At 40.7% G+C, this 20,245-nt stretch overlaps 2 protein-coding genes across 3 annotated transcripts; one reads left to right on the top strand and one right to left on the bottom strand.

Moving 5' to 3' along the window:
- The first annotated feature begins 142 nt into the window (after positions 1–142).
- Positions 143–14,895, top strand: LOC310959553 (uncharacterized protein). 2 transcript variants are annotated; one of them, XM_083930935.1, is made up of 5 exons: positions 143–252; positions 2,677–2,809; positions 3,055–3,105; positions 12,222–12,354; positions 13,825–14,895. In XM_083930935.1, exons 4-5 carry the CDS (start codon positions 12,268–12,270, stop codon positions 14,671–14,673), a joined length of 936 nt encoding a protein of 311 aa, XP_083787061.1. In that variant the 5' UTR covers positions 143–252; positions 2,677–2,809; positions 3,055–3,105; positions 12,222–12,267; the 3' UTR covers positions 14,674–14,895. The 2 variants fall into 2 exon arrangements, with proteins under 2 accessions (XP_083787061.1, XP_083787060.1); XM_083930934.1 differs by lacking the exons at positions 143–252; positions 2,677–2,809; positions 3,055–3,105 and adding an exon at positions 10,171–10,300.
- Positions 14,896–17,557: 2,662 nt separating this feature from the next.
- Positions 17,558–20,245, bottom strand: LOC310959690 (pleckstrin homology domain-containing family F member 2-like). Its single transcript, XM_083931140.1, has 2 exons — positions 19,948–20,245; positions 17,558–19,160 (listed from the first exon to the last, which is right to left on the bottom strand). The coding sequence occupies exons 1-2, from the start codon at positions 20,192–20,194 to the stop codon at positions 18,565–18,567; spliced, it is 843 nt and encodes a 280-aa protein (XP_083787266.1). The 5' UTR covers positions 20,195–20,245; the 3' UTR covers positions 17,558–18,564.

Raw genomic sequence — 20,245 nt, 5'->3', positions numbered from 1 at the left:
CCTTTGTAAACATTGTGTTAGAATTGAGTTATGCCGAAAAGCAGAAGAAGAGCAAAACAGTAGATTTTAGATATCTTTATTTGTATTGATAAGTATTGTTAAGTGGTAGCAAGGCACGTCCTTTGCACTGTGGTGTTGGTGTGTGAAAAGGTGTTTCTTCGAAAGAGAGCAATTTTGTTGGTCTAAAATGTCTTGTTCGGCATTGGGTTGCACTAGAAGAGCCTGTAAGGGGGCGGATGTGAGTTTTTTCCGGTGAGTACATTTCGTTTTGGTTTTAAGCCTGTTTTTTGCAACTCAAAGTTAGCACCACAGTAAACGTGAATTACGAATGCACCATGTAGTAAGTAAACTACTTACCTACCTACCTGACCCCGGGCTGGTAACCTTTATTGTCCACTGACCGTGGGGGTGCAGCATGTTCAGCTCTCTCGTGGACTCCGTTCACGCACGAATGCGTGGCCACCCACAGCTCCAACACCATTAGGTTCTGTCTACAGAGGAGGTCAGAGCCCTGGTATGTTGGTGCCAGACAACAACCTCCTCCGTCTCAACTTAAACCAAAGGAGCTGACTGTAGACTACAGGAAGCGACAAAGGAAGGGACATGCCCCCATCTCCATCCATGGGACTGTAGTGGAGAGTCAGCAGGTTCAGGTTCCAGTGAGTACCTGACCTGTGTTGTGGTTCAACATGCCCTCCTTCCCTTCCCCTCAGCCCTTATATTATTATGTAACAGCACAAGTCACACGGAGGCCACTTGGAGAGCAGAGGGAAACTGGGCAGAGTGTGATATGAAACTCACCTGCCCTCGTTCACTTCAGCCCAAACTATCATGGATCCACCACCAGGTGTAGGTTTAGCGCTCTACTGCTTCTTACAAAGAATCAAAAATAGCTTTAGAATCATTTTAATGAGATGGTGTTTCCTATGGATGATTGCAACACGTCTGCACCGTCTACACTTTGTAAACAACAGCACCCGTCTTTGATTCAGAAACTTCTGTTTGTGATCTGTATCATGATTATCAGCATAAATATAGCTACGATATATGGCAAAATAACATTTATTCTATGGGTTTACAGATAATGTTGAGAAGAAAAAACAAGTCGAGTGTGTAGCTTTATGTAAACTAAGTAGACTAAATATTTAGTGCAACTAGTCATTTTTCAGTAAAATATGAAGCTATGAATGAGATTGTCTTAAGAAACTATCTGCTAAATAGGTGATTGATCAGCCTAAACATGTAAGAATACGGACTTATAATAAGATAATATACATAGAATACCGAAAATCATGTTAGACAGTGAATTTTTATGATATAAAGTTGCTCAATTTATGCATATTGTTCTTAAGTGGTGAGTAATGACAGAGTTTTACGTCCATTCCAGCCTCCTACCCATGGATGTATTCTCTTCCACCAAATGCATAACTGCAATGCATTGTGGGTGATATCGACCTCTGGAGTGACCATCGTTGTTCACTCGAACACTCAGCCCTTCAAGGGTGGATCTCATCAATTTCACTTTAGTTTATTAGACCATCAGAACGACACTTATGATGGCGGCGGGGATTCCCCCAAGAGCAAGTGCTGAGGGGAAATGAACGAGGGCGTGTTGAACCCTTTATTGGAATGCAGCAACCGACTCACTACACACATCATCATCGAGAATGCAAGACAGTGGCTCCTCTACCTCTGTAGGCTGGGAAAGTTCAACATGGACTCCAGAATACTCTACAGGTACCCCATCAAGAGTATCCTGACCAGCCAGCATCGTGGCAGTTGCACTGCCCTCGGCTGGTGAAAACTGCTCAGCACATCACCAGGGTGGAGCTGCCTCTACACCCAGGTGTGTAGGAAAAAGGCCCAAAGGATCAGCAAAGACCCCAACCCCCAGAGATTCTCACTCTGTTTTTATTTGCGGGATGCTCCTTTTTTAATACAGCTTTAATCAGCATTTTTATACCATATTTTCTCATGTTTTTGTGTCTAAGTGACTAATTTGGACAACCTTTTCGGAAACTGGTCCAGTATTGAGCAAGAGCGCTGTAGCTGCAAAACAGGCAATTGGGAATTAAACGTCCACTGAAAGTGCTTTGTTTTTGCAGCCGACCGGTTCAGATATTGTAATAACAAGTTATGGAGAGACCTACAGCGAAATAAAATGTTTTTATTTACCTTTTGCTCGATCCGATCTGTTCTTAGTGTGGACCCAAGTCTCTCCCATGCTGGAATCTGATATTGAGGTTTATAGCTCCACTTACATGTTTTTGTGTGCTTTGTGTATTGCTATGTTACATGATTCACCCTAGATATTGGTGCCAGCCTTTTTATTTGTTTTTGTTTGCTAATAGCTGCTGGTTTCCTGCCTGCTAATTATTGCATAGTTTTTCTATTTATCTGTGCTTTAGTATGTTTTCTTTTAATAGTTTTTTTAACAAACCATCAACCTGCCAGGGACTACAGATGAAAATGAACCTTTAAGGCTACATTTGGCACATTTAAATGATGGACTCAAGTGTTCACATTAAATTAATGTGTTCTGTCCCTTCTTAAATAAACAAACAATTATAATTGTCATTGCAGATGTGGTACCTTGTTAGTGTAAACTGTTAATATTGACCATTCTGGAATGTAGAGTCTAAATGCTCAACAGTAAACGCTTTATTTTCCAAACAGATTTCCTTTCCGTGAGCCTGACCGACTGAAGCAATGGTTGACGAATGTGGGGAGAACAAACTGGGCTCCATCTGAATGTTCACGTCTGTGCAATATGCACTTTAAGGAGGATCAGTTATTCACAGACAAAAAGGTAAACAAATATGCACAAAGTACACAGCAAATGTAAATCTACCAGACTTAGTATTGAAAGTGGCTCAAATGCAAATCCTATCATGAGGTGACTTCATTTCAGATTCATTCAACATGTGAGTATTAAGATAACCAAACCATAAAAAGTAAATTACAAAGTAAATGATAAACTGCCAAAGAAAGAAAGAGAAATTCTATCCTATGTATCACAATCTACCTACTGATGTTTTCTGTATCTACCATTAGGGCCAGAGGAGGCTGAAGGACACCGCTGTGCCTACCATTTTCACCTTTCCAGTAAGTTTGTTTGAAAATATACAAACTCCCGGTATGACTCAGATCAGGTTGGTAGCTATAAACATGGAGGTCAGTGACTGTCCAGATTCTTCTTCTGACCCTAAACCCGTTGCACTTTTTTATCCAGTGACATCCTTCGTCAGCGACACTGACGAAGCATGTAGTGTTATTGTTCCTCCTGTTGATCCTAACAATGTGAAGCAAGAGGCCGATGAGTGCATCACCACAAGCGGAGACTCGCAAACACTTTTGCATGATCACAGCTACCTCTGCACCAAACCACTGCAAGAACCTGTGTCCTCTGATCACATGTATGTTATTTCAGAATCTCCCGCATTACTCAAACATAAAGTTACTAGAGTACAAGATAAGCTCACTGTAGCTCACAAGAAGCTTAGGTTGAGGTGTAAGCAGATAAGAAAAATGAAGTCAAAAGTCTCGTCCTTGAAAAGTCTGACAAGGGGTCTTCAGAAAAAGTTGAATGCATTAGATGAACAGTTGGGTGCATTGCAGGAATGTAAAAGTAACTGAGGTAAGGTGCAATAAGTCGAGGACCTTTTTTAATCATGATTGCGACAGTGTGTGAGACAGTTTAGATGCAGCTAAGGGGAAGAAGGTCAAGTCTATTCATGTTAACAGTTTCTTAGTTTACTTAGGTCACTATGAAAGGCACAAAAAGGCAACCTGCAAATGCAAATTTCCTCAGGAACAACCTGTCTCTAAATGAGTGATGCTCTTGGAACAGCAAACCGATGCAGTTATTGAGAATGATGAACTCTAACATTTTAAACTATTTATAATTTGTTACAGCTTCGTTTCACATGGTGGGAGAGAGTGCGAAAGACCATGTGGTGTAAGGGAATAAGACATAAGGCATGACACTGCAAAAAGACATGACATGTTGAAGTTAGGCTTTAATGGATTCAGCTAAACCGTTTTAAACATATCATTTTCCCTAGAAATAAGATCCATCATGCCAAAATAAACCCATCTGTCTCAAACCTTAGGATGAACTAAGCTGCCATTAAAACTTTGAACATATTCAGCCATAACATCGTTCAGAGACATGTAATTCTTGTCGGTCTTCTCCGGACTGGCACCAGCCTTCCACCTGCATCTCTGGGTGATGCCAAAGAAGAGGTTCTTCATGTCTTGATACTGATACTTTTTTTTTAAATTATTTTGTTAATTCCTCTTTTATATATAATGTTTGTTTTATTTTTAATGATTATTATTTTTTTATGGTACCTTTATAGCCGGGCATCACCAAACTAATGGCAATGCGTATTAGACTTGGTCCTCTCAGTTCATGTTCATTATCAACAGTGCAGAGCAAAATGCTTCTGGGCGCAATTGGATAGGCCTAAATCAGAGCCATGAAACAGCGGTGCTTGCTCAGTGGAAATCAAAAGCGGTCGGGTCAGAAACTTTCTGAAATTAAACGGTATTAAACCGTACACTAAAATGCACTTCTGGAAACATTCCATGTGAGAAAGAGGAGAGCACAGTCACAGAATATTGAGTCATGTTTGATCAGTGCCTCCTACAGTCTGCAGGTCCTAACAGACAGTGTCAGTGACAGTGTCTCGTCCAGTCTGCAGGTCTGTTAGGAGACACTCAGTCAGTCATCATCTTAAACCCGCCCCACATGAGATAAACTGATGTGATTGGTCCACACAGGGCCATAATAGCTATACATCTGTCTGAATGAGAGAGGGGCCAGACCTATCTGCCAAAACAAAGGAAACATGAGTTTGGCAGATTCCTCTGGTTTCCAGGCTAGTACTTCTATGGCTTCATACATTGTTATCAGTAAAAAAGACATTCTGCTTTATTGTTTTACATTTAATGGTAAAGAAAATACATTTCCTGTTCCTTAAATGGCAATAGAAAAAAAACAACTCTGTTTTTTAACATGTATGGTGCAAAAGCTTCTCTGCAGTTTGACTAAGGCTAATTATTACTTTTCATCAGAATACAAGTGCTTTTCTGTCAGCAGTTGTTTTTTTTTTTAAATTATAAGAGCAGTAATAATTATGGAGTTACTAGCATCTTTTTATTAGCTTTTTTTCTTTCTTTCTTATTGCATACTTCTTGTGCTATTTGGGACTTTATTTAAGGATGGTTGTTGAAAATAAATGCAGAATTTGAAAAATGTAATGTATTCCGATGTTTAATGAACCCAGTTGTTATATCAGATCATTGCATTACAGTCTTTTTTTATAGAAGTGTGAAATGTAATAGTGCCCGCTGGCATTAAAATGTCTCTTCTGTCTGATAATGCTTTAAACACGCTTTTAAGTTCTTATGGAATGACTACAGGAAAACGAAGTATGAGTACAGTTGTTTACAACAGTGAATGGATGTTGGTGAAGGTCAAATAAAACAGGTGTTCCTACATTACACTCTCAGTGTCACATGGCCCACAGCCAGGTCTATGAGAACTCTGGAGAGAGAAGTGGTGGAGCTGCTGCAGTGAGCCGACTCCACAGGAGAACGAGAACGAGTTCAAGTTCAAAAAAGGGTCAGCTCTATCTGACCTGCTGGGTTTTTCTGCTCAGGGCCCTCTGGTTCACTCCTGTTTTGGATGCTCCCTCTCACTTTTTTATCAGTCTGGAACAAAAGAATGGACAGAGGAGGCTCAGGCACCTGTGGTCAGACACTAGGCAGCTGCTGCAGGACGCTGCTGACATCCGTCAGTGTGCACAAAAAGGAGGGAGCAGAAGGGGAACAGCCTTTCTACGAGGGCCTACCCAACAGGACTGGAGGCCAGGCCAGAGCTGGAGGCACAGCTCTCTACTGAGGAGATGCAGAGCCTGGACAGGAGAAAGACCACCTGCAGACTGCTCTAAGACTTTCTGGCCTGTGATTGGTGGAGACTTGTTAAGTGCTCTCAGAGACTGAGTAATGGGCGTCTGTCTGTGAGCTGCAGGAGGGAGGTCCTCACCTTTCTCAAGAACTGGTTGCCAGTGGCTTCTCTTTGTATGAACTATGGGCTTCTGTCCAAGGTGTTGGCTACAAGATTGAGAAAAGTGATGGAGCATGTCATTCTTGTTGACTAGACTTGTTGTGTGCCCAGCAGGCTGATATCTGACAACATGTTCGGGACATTTTGGACCTCTCCAGTTCATTGAGCTGGGAAGTCAAGGAAAGGGCTTTTGACCAAGTTGAACACCAGAACTCGTGGCAGACGCTGGACGCCTTTGTGTTCTTGTGTTCTGTGGCTCTGGTCTTGTGCAGTGACACTGAGAGTGTATAAAGAGGGACCGAGGAGGGATATTTAGATGAACCCCTGGTCTGGAGACCAGTTCTTACCGAATCTCTGCTTTTAATGGACTTGAGTGAACGCAAGCTGGGCATCTTTTAAGTTTTTATAATGGACTGTTTAAAGAGTTGGAAACGTTCCACAAAGGTTTCACTCTGGTCTGGCATCTGTCAGCGTCATCAGCCACACGCTCAGGGACTGGAGACAGCCACTACACACACTGAACTGCTGCACACGATGATGGACTGGTTTAACATGATGAAATGACCGATTTAAGCCATGTTTGTCTTGTTTAGCAAGACTTTTTTCTAATCTGCCGGTTGTTTTGGGTTATAAATGCAACCGAAATTTCTAAATTTTTTTAAAATGTTTATATTTTCTCTTGGGTTAAGCAAAGACTGTGATGCAAAGATCATTTTCATTACAATGTTAAACATCAGAGTGAAATCTGATTTCAGCTTTTGTTTTTTTTCTCATTTTGATTTATGTATGGTTGGAATTAATTTAATTTGATGTATTTTGCTTTGAAATATTTATTTGAGCAAATAAAGTGGTTTTGCAAATTCATATTTCCTGTCTACTCTCTCGTAAGTATGCTCAAGTATTGTACTTACCAATAAGTCCTAATTTGAGGTACTTTACTTTACGTACTTTTCATAATACTTTTCTGGTGAAAACCATTTATCTCCAAATTTGGGGATTTTGGATGTGAAGGTTTCTACAAAACTGAAGGATCACGTGTTTCTTTATGGGATGAGGAAATTCTACTCGTTTTTAAAGGAGAGACATGCTCATTTTTATTAGGTTCATGCTTGTATTTTGTGTTTCTACTAGAACATGTTTACATGCTTTCATGTTCAAAAAACACAAACTTTCTCATTCTGTCTGTCTGAACCATAGACTGTATTAAAAAATGGACGTAGCCTCTCCGTCGAGGCCTGTTCTCTCAACTTGAGCCAATTGTACTCGCCTCTGGGAGCCGCCATCTTGTCAGACTTTTACTCCGCATCATTTCCTCCTACCAAAAAAGGGCATTGATTTTTTTTTTTTTTAATTCCCTGTGTCTCTAGTGGAGATTACACCGGCTCTACAAGTAAAGTGCAGCCAGCTTTTATGATATATGGTTTAAACTTTAAAGGAGTCAACATACAGGGAGGAGGAGCAGAGAGAATAACCTGTCACTGAACACCACAAAGACTATGGAACTAATAGTGGACTAAATTGGTGGCAAAAAACTTTCAGATTGTATGTGTAATAATCACCTTGATGATGAAGATTTACCTAATATATTCCTCATTCTAAATAAAATAAAAGTCCACATGAAGACATTACATAGATTTTTACCCTTGTAATAAATCATAACATGTTTAAGCAGATACTTCTCCAGTGCGTTCTTTCTGTAAAACAGAAATTGAATCCTTTTCTCACTTCTTCTACGAATGGACTTACTCTTAATAGTGGGTGGAAGTTGCTCTATTTTATTGGAGTTTTAATAGATGAACACCAATATTAGAAGACACGGTTTTGTTTCTAAACTGTAATACAGGTTGCCCCTCAGTTGTAAATCTAGAGTGAATATGTTTGTTGACTGCTCCAGGTCTCTAGTTTGTAGTTGTAATGTTTCAGGAGGCTGTGATTATATTAATTCAATTCAATTCAATTTTATCTACAGTGCCAAATCTTAACAAAGGTTATCTCGGGACACTTTACAGAGTAGGTATAGACCACACTCTATGAATTTATGATTTACAGAGACCCAACAATTCCACCGTTATGCACACAGTGGCGTTTAGAACCTTCCCTTTAACAGACAGGAACGTCAGACAGACCAAGCTCTGTGGAGGACGGACATCTGTCTACACCGGTTGGGGAGGAAGAAAAGGAGAGAGAAAGAGAGAAAAGACAGACAGATGGACAGAGAGAGACAAAGTCAGACAAAAATACACTTTCAGAGATGCAAGCAACCACAAAACTAACATTAACTATATTTAATATCTATAGGTATTTGAATATGACTTAAATGTTATGGTAGTTAATATAGTAGAATAATAAACAAGCCCAGCTAAGGTGGTAGAATATTACAATGATAATTATGGTGGTAAACATGATCAATGATGAGTAGTGGTAACAACAGCTGTGATACAGCGAGACATACCACTGATGGTGTTTTTATGGCTACAAATGTTATAGTTTATCTGACTAATGATAATATATATGAGTAACAGTGATAATAGCAGCAGGAAGCGTCATGCAGGACCACTGCATATTAGAGGTCACAACAGCTCATTTTATACAGTGAGCTCAAGTTTCAAAAGATGTTCTCACTACAATGTAATGACTACTATGAGGACTAACATCATCCCACAGTTGGGTTAATTAATCCACACGAGTCTTTCCAGTCAGACCAAGTTTATGCAATTCAAGTTTTGATAAATATCCGCTGTGGCTATACCACTGCTGTACTTGCATGTTTTTTTTAAATAACCAAGGCACTTCAACAAAAACCTTTATTGTGTGAAAATACAGTGATGAAAATGAGAAGACGTGGTACATTCTGACTCAGTCTCTTCCACAGTTCACTGACTGGAGTGGGTTTCTTAGACATTACATTGTCACAGAGGATTTTCCAGAGATTCTCTATGGGGTTTAGATCTGGGCTGGACATTTCATTGTTTCAATATTCTGAGCTTCAAGGAACTGCGTAACCTGCCTTGCATGACAATTGCAGCTGATTGGGAGACAGTTGCAGTGAAGTATTGCATTTTGCTGAAGGAGGTTCACATAAACATTTGCATTTACCTGCCATGGAGCTGTACAAGAGACTCAACTCCTGCAGCAGAAAACATCCTCCTAACCATGAGACTTCCTCCTCCAAATGTAACTGACTTCTTTACACACTTTGGGTTCAGTCTTTCCTCAGTCCTACGCCCAACATAATGTTTCCATCAGACCCAAATAAACTGAACGTCCTCTCATCATTGAAGTGACTCTGGACCAGTTCTCCTCTGTCAACACAACATGCTCCTCGGCAAAGGCAAGTCTCGCCTTTTTATTCTTTCTGCTGATGAGAGGTTTGGTCACTGCAGAGTGGGCTTTCAGTCCAAAAAGTCATAAACGACAAGACACTGTGTGCAGAGACAGATCCTTGCCCTGTTCAGCAATGAACTGGTGAGCAACTTCAGCTGCAGTGTTGAACTGATTCCCCATTGAGAGTCTTCTCATAATCCTGTCCTCTCGTGCTCTTGTTTCTTCATCACAAAATATACTATATTATTGTAATGAATGTTGAACATTTGCCTATAGAAGGTCTCCTGAATGAAATGGGAAATTTAAGCAGTTGATGCAGTAATGTCTGTAGGGTAGGCTGGCGAAAGGTGTGAGAAAGTGAGTTTGTGCTGAATTGCATTTGATCTTGCTCTTGATCTTACTTGAGCGATCATTGAGGTGAAGGGGGACGAGAGGGGTGTAACCGTGTGAGATGGTGCTGTTTAGCCATCAAAATAAAACGCTTGTATGCTTTAAACCTCTCCTCTGCATCTATCTCTCTCTCTCTTTCTCTATCACAAAGCCCCAACTCTGCTGTATCACATATTTTACACTATAATGGACAGTGGTTAACAAAATGAACATCGTGCATGTATTGAAAAGACTTAAAATTAAAAATTGAGACAATAAAGTCATTAGGAAAATGTCTACTGAGGTAATAAAGTGAGAAGTAAGGGCATTTGCCCATTCACTTGTATACAGTCGGACTTCTTTTTGCAACCAGTGGAGGCACTTCCGCATTGGCTTCACTTTTCAGAGCCAGGAGAACCTTTGTGTTTTCACTTCACCAAAGTTATTGGAGCATTTTGGTCGATCAAACATGTCTTGTTCTGCGTTCGGTTGTTACCACAGACAAACCAAGGGGTCGACTGTTAGTTTACACCGGTAAGTACCGCTGTAAGACGTTTTTCGCTGGCCAAAATAAGTTAACGTGAACGAGGCTGCGGGGCACTTTGCTAACCAAGCTAGCTAACAGTTAGCTGACAACTTAGCTTTAGCTATGCTAACGGTACCAAGCCCCGTCAGGCTCGTAACCCGTGTTTAAGGAGGCAGGGTCCGTGGAAGTCTTAACCCGTGCGGTAATGTTGTGGAAAGCGGAGTTAGCTATTCAGTCAACCTGACAAAAATTGAACCAACGGTGCACAACCACCTTGTTTTGTGGGTCAACTTAACGTGTGTTGTGTGTAGGCTCAGGCTACAGGATGGGAATAGCCCCGCTGCTGTGGCTGAGCCCTGTTAGTACAGCGGGAGGGTTTCAGACATCCACACAATCCCACACTGTTAAGAACAGCATCTCTTTCCAGACAGCTTGCTTAACGCGTATTACAATGATCCTACAGACTTTTTCAAAGTTGTAAACATAAACATTCAAACTGTGTCCTAGTCTCTTTCCTGTTGGCAGCTGGCAGCAAGTTAAGTCCTATGTAGCCTTGTGCCAAGTATGGAAACAGATTTCATATGCAGGGAAATATATACAGGAAGAGGAAATAAAATGGGACTGTTTTGGATTGTTTATGTTTGCATCTTTTGAAAGGTCCATACATATCTGTGCTTGCATTACAACGCTGTGACAGTTTAGGTCAGGGCTGCCCAACCCTGCTCCTGGAGGGCCACTGTCCTGCATGGTTTAGGTTTCTCCCTGCTTTAAAGATTTTCAAACCTGTGACAGGCTTCAGCTGCTTGATAAGGAGCAGATCATTAGATGCAGGTGTGTTGGAGCAGAGAGAATCCTAAAACATGCAGGACAGCGGCCCTCCAGGAGCAGGGTTAGACAGCCCTGGTTTAGGTTAACGTCAAGTTTAAACTTAAATGTTGTTAAAATAGTGAAGACCCTGGATTAACCAGCCTTTGATTTGTAATGTCTAGACTCTAGAGCACATGTGTCAAACTGATCCAGTTTGCACAGCAACCTGCGGCTGCAGGTTTTCATTCCAACCAAGCAAGAACACATCTGACTCGACTAACTCCATCACCTGAACTGCCTTCACAGTTGATTTGTTGGACCAGGTGTGTTTTTGCTTGGTTGGAATGAAAACCTGCAGCCACAGCAGTCCTTTACTGGATCAGTTTGACACCCCTGCTCTAGAGTGAAGAGTCGCATGCATGACAAATGCTACAATAGTAACATTTACTTTCTACCTTGACATTAAGTAGTACTGTTGTATAGCTCAGTTTAAACAGGTGAAAAAAGTAGTCACACTCAGATCTTAGTTTGGTCCATGTAGCCTTGTGTAGACATCAGTCAGAGTCAGCATTAGAATGAACTTTTCTACCAGGTATAGAAACAGATTACATATCAGGAAGTGAACCTGGTGGTTTGTGCTCAGGGGATGCAGGACAAATATATATGCATAGAAAACTCAAGATTATACTAAATTCCAAAAAAACCTAAATTGCACACAGTATTTTGTGATTTTATGGACAGTTCATATTTCACAAGCTGCACTGGCAGACTTTTTTTAATGTTGCTGATCCAAATATTGTGATTACAGAATAATCCAATATGCTCGCACAGTCTGGTGTACTGCTTATGTTATTGTTATGTTAAGTGTTTATTGTGGTGTGTTATTTTTAATGTGTTGCCATATTGAGTGTTTGATATAATTTCTGTATTAAAACACTGCCGGTCGCTTTGAGTGGTACATGAGTCCCCCCTTGCAGTGAATGTTGGAGCACTCAGTGGCAGCAATTAAACTGCTCTTTTGTGCTAATTCTTGCATAGTTTTACGATGTGTCTGTGCGTATGTGCATATTTTTAAACAACCTGCCAGGGACAGTACAGTAAATGTTTTTCTTTTTCTAACAGATTTCCTTTCGGAGATTCTGCAAGACTGAGGCGATGGTATTGGAACATGAAGAGAATAAACTGGTCCCCGACTGAATCGTCACGTCTGTGCAGTATGCACTTTGAGGAGGATCAGTTCTTGATAGACAGCAAGGTAGACGGATACATCTTTTGCACTCCTAATTCAAAATCACTAGGGTTGGGTACACTAGTGCCACCTGGAATTCAACACTGGTACTCAACGGTACCTTTTTTGGTACTTTACTCCCAGTAGTAATAAAAATGTAGTTTCCATTAAAGTCTCAATTTAAAGGTGTTATGGGTAACATTTTTATGCAGACAAATAATTAAATAAAATTATCCACAGAGCTTTTAGAAAGTTGCAGAATAAAAGTATCACTTTTTCCTTGAAAAATAAGGAACTCTTTAAAACATTTTGATGGGTCCAAAATGGATGTTTTGTTTATCTCTGCGTAAGATGTTTGATTCCAACTTCTTAAAAGGCTACTGAGCCAGAAGTATAATGCAGTCGGTATCACATAGCTTTGTGTCAAGTTTCATTTCCATCAAACACTTTCGCTATAGTACCTTTAGAACCATAAGTAAAAACATTTCACATTTCCACTGCAGACAGTCCTCTTAAAGCGATAGTAATGTAGTACTTATCCATAGTCCGCGTATTACCTACAGTAGAGAAGCAGACAGGATTTCATCTCTTTAAAAAAAGACCAACCTTATTGAAATCAATGTCAGTTTGACTATATGCTAGATATAAATCCAACGCTCTGCCTTGCCATCAGGCAGCCCTTTCCTGTGGCACTTCCTTTTTTCCTTCCTGGAGCTGCACACTGCCCTTTCTCAGGGCTGCCTCCCCTATCGTGATTCACTCAGCACTGACTTCATAACATCTTCCAAAATTTTGTGCACATGCAAGTGTAATGTCATTAGGATTTCAGTGCTCCTGTATAATGTTAATATTTTTTTTAAAAATAAATGTTTGCAAAATGTGTGGCTTTCTTTTGTATATCATGTATTTCTATTCTAAAGTCTCCGTTCCAGCTAAGTACAGATGAAAGTGATGTTAGCGATCAAGGAGAACCGTAGCCATGTGGGCGTGCGTTTGAATGGCGTTTCTCTCCTTTCTCTCAGTCCATGGAGTGAGTGCTCGGCCTATATAGCCCTGTTTTTGCCTGTCTCGGCTCACTCAGCTGCTGGGACAAATTTCGCCCCCTTCACTGTGGCTCCGAAGCAGCTGCAGGATTGGAAAACTCCATTTCACCCAGTGCCAGTCTACAGTAGCTGCACCCAACAACAGACAACCCTGGCAACCAGCAATGCCCAACGCTATTGGCTGCTACTATGGCAACAGAATGTGACAGAAAGTCATTGTCAAACCTGTTAAAAAAATTACAAATATTAATTCAAAACAATTTTTTTTACGGAAAAGCAATACTTTAATTCTGTACCCTCAAAACGCCCCGTGGGTGCATTATATTTAAAACCTATATCTTTTAATAAAGATTCTACATATTCAACCTTAGGATAACCACCCTGAAAAAGTCCTCCACTGGCAAAAATAAACCATAAATTGAAATAAAAAAATGTTTTCTGTATTTACCATTAGGGCAAGAGGAAGCTGAAGGACACTGGTGTGCCTACCATTTTCAACTTTCCAGCACATATGTTGAAAAATAAACCACGTGCCAGGACCACGCGGACCAGCCGGTTAAGTGGAAAAATAGATGAAAGTAACGGTCCAGTCTCTACCTCCGACCCTGGACACTTTGCACAGTTGTATTCTATGTTGGACGAAGAGGCCGTTACCAAAATTGACAAAGGATGCCATGGTAGCATTCCTTCTGCTGATGCTAACAATGCCAGTGTGAGTCAAGTGACTGCCGAGGAGACCAATGAGGTTGTGTGTGTCCTTAATGGGGACATGGTTCGGCTTGAGGCCAATGCAAGTGGAGACCCACGGACAATTATTCTCGATCATGCCTACTATGTTAGTTCCAAGTCCCCCGCAATACTCAGAAGGGAAGCAAATGCAGTACAGGATCAGCTTGGTTCCGAGTCTCCCTCGACACTCAAACGGCAAGAAAGCGAAATATACGCTCAGCTTGTTATAGTTCGCAAGAAACTCAAGTTAAAAAACCAGCAGGCAAGGAGATTGAAATCGAGACTATTGTCCTTGAAAAATCTGTCAAAAGTTCTCCAGGAAAAGATGGATGCAGCTGAAAAGCAGTTTAAAAAGCTATCGCAGCAGAAAGACGCTTCTAAACGGCTGCGCTGTAACCACCCTGATTCCTGCCGAACGTTTCCCACAAAAGCAAAGAACTGTCCTCCAAAAATGCAACTGCCTAAAACCGCCGCGGGCGACACCGCTTCCCCGCTGCCCCCTTCTCCCACTGCAGACTGCGAGTTACCACCCAGCACTTTTTCTACTGTTAAGTCAAACGATTGTTTTGCGTAAGGACTTTTCCAAAATCAGCTGCTTGTGTTGGATTATAAAAAACTAAACAAAATGGAAAATGAAATCAACTTTTCTGTTCTCCATTCACTCAATCAGATGTCAAACGCCAGACTGAGAACTGATGAAAGCTTTCACAGTTGTAAAATGTTTTATGCTCTTTGGACTTATTTTGAGTTGACCAGTATTGTTGCATTTCATAAAATGAAGTTCACTTTGAAAATATCGTTATGAGCAAATAAAGAGTTTGTGAAAGTGAAATGTCTCTGTCTTTTTCCATCAATTCAAACATGTTCTGGCAAAGTTGAATATACTAACTCAAGCACTGTACTTAAGTTAAAGGTCAAGGTACTTTACTTGAGCTCTTCCATGTAATGCAGCTTTATATTTCTGCTTCACGTCATCTCCGTTTTTACTCCACTACATTGGTCTGACTGCTTTAGTTACTTTTCAGAATCTAGTTTTTCTAACCTTTCCTATCCTGGGAAAACCATTTACCTCCAAATTTGGTGCATTTGAATGTGACTTTCTCTGCAAAACTGGAGGACCAAGTGTTGCTTTTTGAGATAAATAAACTTTTTAATGGTAAAAACTGACCGGGACAATTGTTCTGCAGAATGAGTTATGCCGTAAAATGTAAACAATGTTACAATTACCACTGGTCCTATGAAATGAAGCATGTATATGTATGGTTATCCCCGCTTCTAGATGAGAGAGGTGAATTCACTTCATTATGACTGACAGCTTCATCGTGGGTTTTGCTTTTAATAGTTCTCTACAACGCAATGACTACTTTTGTCCAACAGGTGTCACTGTTGACAGTCAAACTTGATTCACTCGCCACGGAAAACTACCATGGACGTGTTTGCAATAGCAGAGTCAGAGAGTTGCATTTTTGCATCAGCATTCTTCTTTATTTGACCAAATAAAGGGATCTAAGATGCAGTTGCAGAAAAAAATCTTAATAATAATAAACTTTATTTGTAGAGCACCTTTAATACAAATGCAGCTGAAAGTGCTTTACATTAAAAGCATAAAAAGATGACACCTATTAAGAGCATTAAACATGACACTCAAGAGGTGGCACACAAATAATCTAAATAAATAAAGGAACTAAAGTGACAAACAGTAGTACATGTGGCTAATTTGATTTAGAAATAGAATAAAAAATGCCTTTAAAAGGAATAAAATGTCTTGAAAATGGTGGGATTAGGTGTTCAATACACTGTGTGATGGTGTTTTAAAACGGCTAGATTAAAAGCGTGTTTATAGCAGTTTAATAGAAAAAAAGTACATTATTAAAAGTTAAAGTTGTATTTGTCTCAGTAAATGGACTTGTACTTATATATTAAAGTCCTGAGACAAAGACTTGAGTCTCAGCTGTATAATAAGTATGTCATTGTACACCAAAAACAACCCCTGCATTTACCAGCAGCACTGACAGTACTCCAGTTGTTCAAACACACCATGGCTGGCGAAGCATTTTTATTAAAGAAACCAAATAACTCAAACCAGCTCCAATCCTGCAGATCGTGCACGTAGGTTTACAGGATTAATGAACGGTCTGGTGAATGCATCTGTTTTCAAATGTGTCTGTCTACTGGAATATAGGCCACATTTAGTTGTCGTGTGAGGTGAAGTCAAACCGGTTTGACACTACATTTAAGAAATGGACTCGCCCATAACTGGAAAAGATTCTGTTTTGTTACAGTTGTTTATAAAAGTCATAACCATGTGAAGTATTTGCACCAGCCCTTTAAACAGAATCAAAGAAGCAGTGACCAGGGGCACACCTCAAAGAAGACGTAATCCCAGTTTGTTATGATAACCTATTCAATGAGAGATTACGCAGCTATTTCTCATGCGAGAACCTTGGGCATTTTTACTGTGAACCGCCCTCCTCTCGGAGATATCCACGCCCAACAGAAAGCACCTGTCTCCCCGCCTCTCGAAAACACACTTCCTCACACAGGTTTGCAACATAAAAGGCTCATCCTCACATCTGTGAATGTCAATCCCAAACATTATCTTGAGGAAATAAACTGTGGATAAAACAATGTTCAGAAACAATCAATTCATTCAATACATTTCAATTAATCTGTCATAAAATCTTGGGAAAGCATCAGTTCCAGGCCTATTCTTAATCTACATTCAGTCCTCCTTTCACACTCAGATCACTGCTCTTATGGTTGAGTGGATCAGGAGGCCCACCATCATAAAAGCACAACAGTGCAGTTTCATTAACTTCCTGGAACTATTTAATGAATATATAAGCAAGCCAAGGACGTGCTAAACTGAAGACTTTTCTGTTTTTTTGCTGCTGCCTGCTCCCTCTAATACATCAAATAAATCTTCATTTCCTGCACTGTAACTTGTATTCTTATATTTTATACTTGTCTTATTCTAAAGGGGTGTGTTTATCGCCGTCATGAAACATGGCATGAAATAAAAAGTGCATTTTGAAATAGAAAAGTCCTCTAAAATCACTATTTTGAAAATAAGAAGGATCCATATTTTACAATGAGTTTAGAGAGTTCAGGTTCAAATATTAAAATTCCTATGTTATTTCACATATTATGCGTCCCATGTATGTATTTGTATTAGTTTCATAATTATTTATTTTATAACACTTTGGAGTTTCACAGCACTCATCCCAGTGAGTTACAGAGCTTTCTGGAGGAGGCGTAGAAGATGAAAATGGGTGTGTGTGTTTGGAATCATAACTAAATGGGTGCGTCCAACATGACTCTCAATGCTCAGATCATCCCAACAGACACAAAGCCTTTACCCCTTTTGTAAGTGCTTTAATGTTTTTAGATCATTTCAAAGCAAAGTAAAAGAGCCAATATGAAGTGCAAATGCTTTTCCATATGTAAACAGTGACTGACTAAAATAAGTGCAGTAACGACATCAGTAAGTATTTACAAACACAATACATGATTCTCTTTCTAAGGATTTTCTCTATTGACTTCTAACACAGACAAGAGGATCGCAGGAGCGCTGCTGGTCTCCCTCCAACCAAAGGGTAACAGATCGAAAAGAAAAACGTGCAGGGACTCAGTTGGGTTTGAAAAAGTCGAAACCTTTTATTTTAGTGGGTACAATTTCAAAAACACCAACGTGTGTTGGCTTGTGCCTCTCTGAGAGACACATCCAAGCAATTCTAGTAAAATCAAGTTCAGCTGTGAACCCTTAGATCTGTGCAGTGCTCCTCCAGGCCTGCAGGAGGACCATCAGGGTCCTGAGGAGATTCTACTTCTGACATAATCAGAGCCAATAGACAGACTATTTGGTCATTAACAAGATACAAATATAACAATCTAACATAAACCATGGATTACAAAATGGAGACCATAAGAAGTAATGCAACTAATGTGCAGACAAAACCCAAAAAATAATTATCCAACTGAATATAAAGACATAGAACACAAAGAGCCAATTTAAATGTGTGAGTAATGACGTAAACATAATATCGAAAACCATCTGAAGATGTCTAATCATTTCACAACAAAAATATATTTATCACTAAAGGATAAGAGGTCAAAGGCTTCATTGAGGCCAGGAAAGCTGGTGTCCTTCACGGCATGAAATTATCCTCACCCTTACATCAGCACTAAGAACCTCAACACCTGACACTGGTAGAGATGAATGTCTGTGTGTTGTGCTTCCGTATAATGTTTGGCCATGGGAGAATTCACATTCCGTGTTCGAATGGCATATCTATGCTCCGCCACTCTGTCCCTCACTCTTCTCTTAGAAGGGCCTATATTGAAGAAACAATCTTCCAACACACTTCTATTGCATTTAACTGCATCAGCTTTGTGTCATTTGGATCCTTTTAAAAGTCCAATGCTCTTTGTTAATCTGAGAGACTGTAGTCCTGATGTGTTAGTCTTACTCAGGCCGCTGATTCATCGGTCTCGGGTAAGCATAGGTGCCCATTTTACCCCAGGTGCCCATCTGGGAATCCAGCCAGCTGCTGTAAGCCAAGTTCTGCCCCATTTCCTCTCCCTCCTCTTCATCACTGGATGCTGCCTCAACGTCCTCTTCTGAGCTATTCTTTCCAGTGCTGTCTCCCCTCAGGCGAGACATCTCATCTTCCTTATTCCGAGTGTGGCAGAGACTGCAGATCCTCAACTGCTTGGTCGGGTGAATGTGGCCTATCACCTCACGCTGCTTGGAGCATGCACTGCAGACCAAAAAGCCACATTTCCGACAGTGGTGTCGGCGTTTGGTCGCAGTGAACTTGTCGAAGCAGCGCATGCATTTATATGCGGCCGGGTCTGGTATCCAGGCAACAGCAAAGTTTGAACCAGGTTGGCTGCTGCCGCCCTGCAGCAGGTTTGAGTGGCATTTTTCGATGCGCTCCATCCAGGCCCTCTTTTCATCGCATGAAGAGGCAGACACAAAAAAGGACTTGCGTGGTGTACGGATCAGCCATTGGTTACTCAATCCCACACCGTCCTCCATGTCCTCCAGCTTGATTTCCTCTGAAATGACAGAAAAGATGGCATAAACATGGATACTATGGTATGGCTAACACAGTTAGAACACGAACATCAGTTCTGAGTAGTAGTTCAGCGAGACAATTTTGTTTTATAGGCTAAGGTATGAGATGTTAAGATATTCGCCTTCTTCAGGTGCATCAATGCAGTGAAGGTGAATGGAATTGAATTTTGAGGTGTTCAAAGCATTTAAAAATTGCATTCAATTGCCTAAACCTAACTGACACCAAATGTAACCATTGCAGTCAATTTCTGAACAGTCGCTGTCTCGTGGTTGATTTCCGGTCGCCGCTTACGAACCTGGAGACGAGAATCTGACGTAACAACTTTTCAAAATACAGTACTATGTCCGGGTCCAATCACTCCGTCGAGCAAAACAAAAAACAATCATCGAACCTGTTAATCTTTTACGGTTACTTGAGGGAGACACCTCTTCATCTTAGCAGTAAAATGGCAATTCATTTTTTTTTATTGTTGGTTTGATCTGCTCAAACAACGGGCAACACGGCTCTGCGGCATTGTAGAAATACGAGGCTTGGACCGGAAATAGTACTTTGAAAGAAGACCAGTTAAAGACCAGATACGTTGCAGGCCTAAAACATCTGCACATAAATGCAAAGTCATGAAAAGACAAAACCAAAGCAATAAAATACTTGGCCACTAGCTTGTATGGAGCTTTGGTACTAGTTCAGATCATTATCCTACTCTTCAGGGGACATGACTGGATCAAGTGCTCTGCTCAGCCACACGAAAAAGCAGACGAGTCGCTCACCTAGAGGGATGACCTTCTGGTTCTTGTGCCAGCGGCCGTTCAGGATGATGCTGCCATACACCAGCACATCGTTGAAGAGGAAGAACACCTTAGGCTGGGGCTTCCGACGACCCTGCTTAATCAGACGGCCCTGTCCTAGCAGAACTCGACCTGGCTTGGACAGGGGCACCCCTGCCGGACCAAAAGAATTCTCCACTGCCTGTATACGCTCACGGTTCTCCGTCTTAAATGTAAGAAGGTCCATCATGGTGACCTAATATTTGTCTTAGCACTGGAACCACACATGAACTAAGTGTCA

Source organism: Echiichthys vipera (assembly GCF_963691815.1).
Source record: "Echiichthys vipera genome assembly, chromosome: 17".
Lineage (NCBI taxonomy): Eukaryota > Metazoa > Chordata > Actinopteri > Perciformes > Trachinidae > Echiichthys > Echiichthys vipera.
The sequence above is the reverse complement of the archived record's forward strand: the minus strand, read 5'-3'. Positions and strand labels throughout refer to the sequence as shown.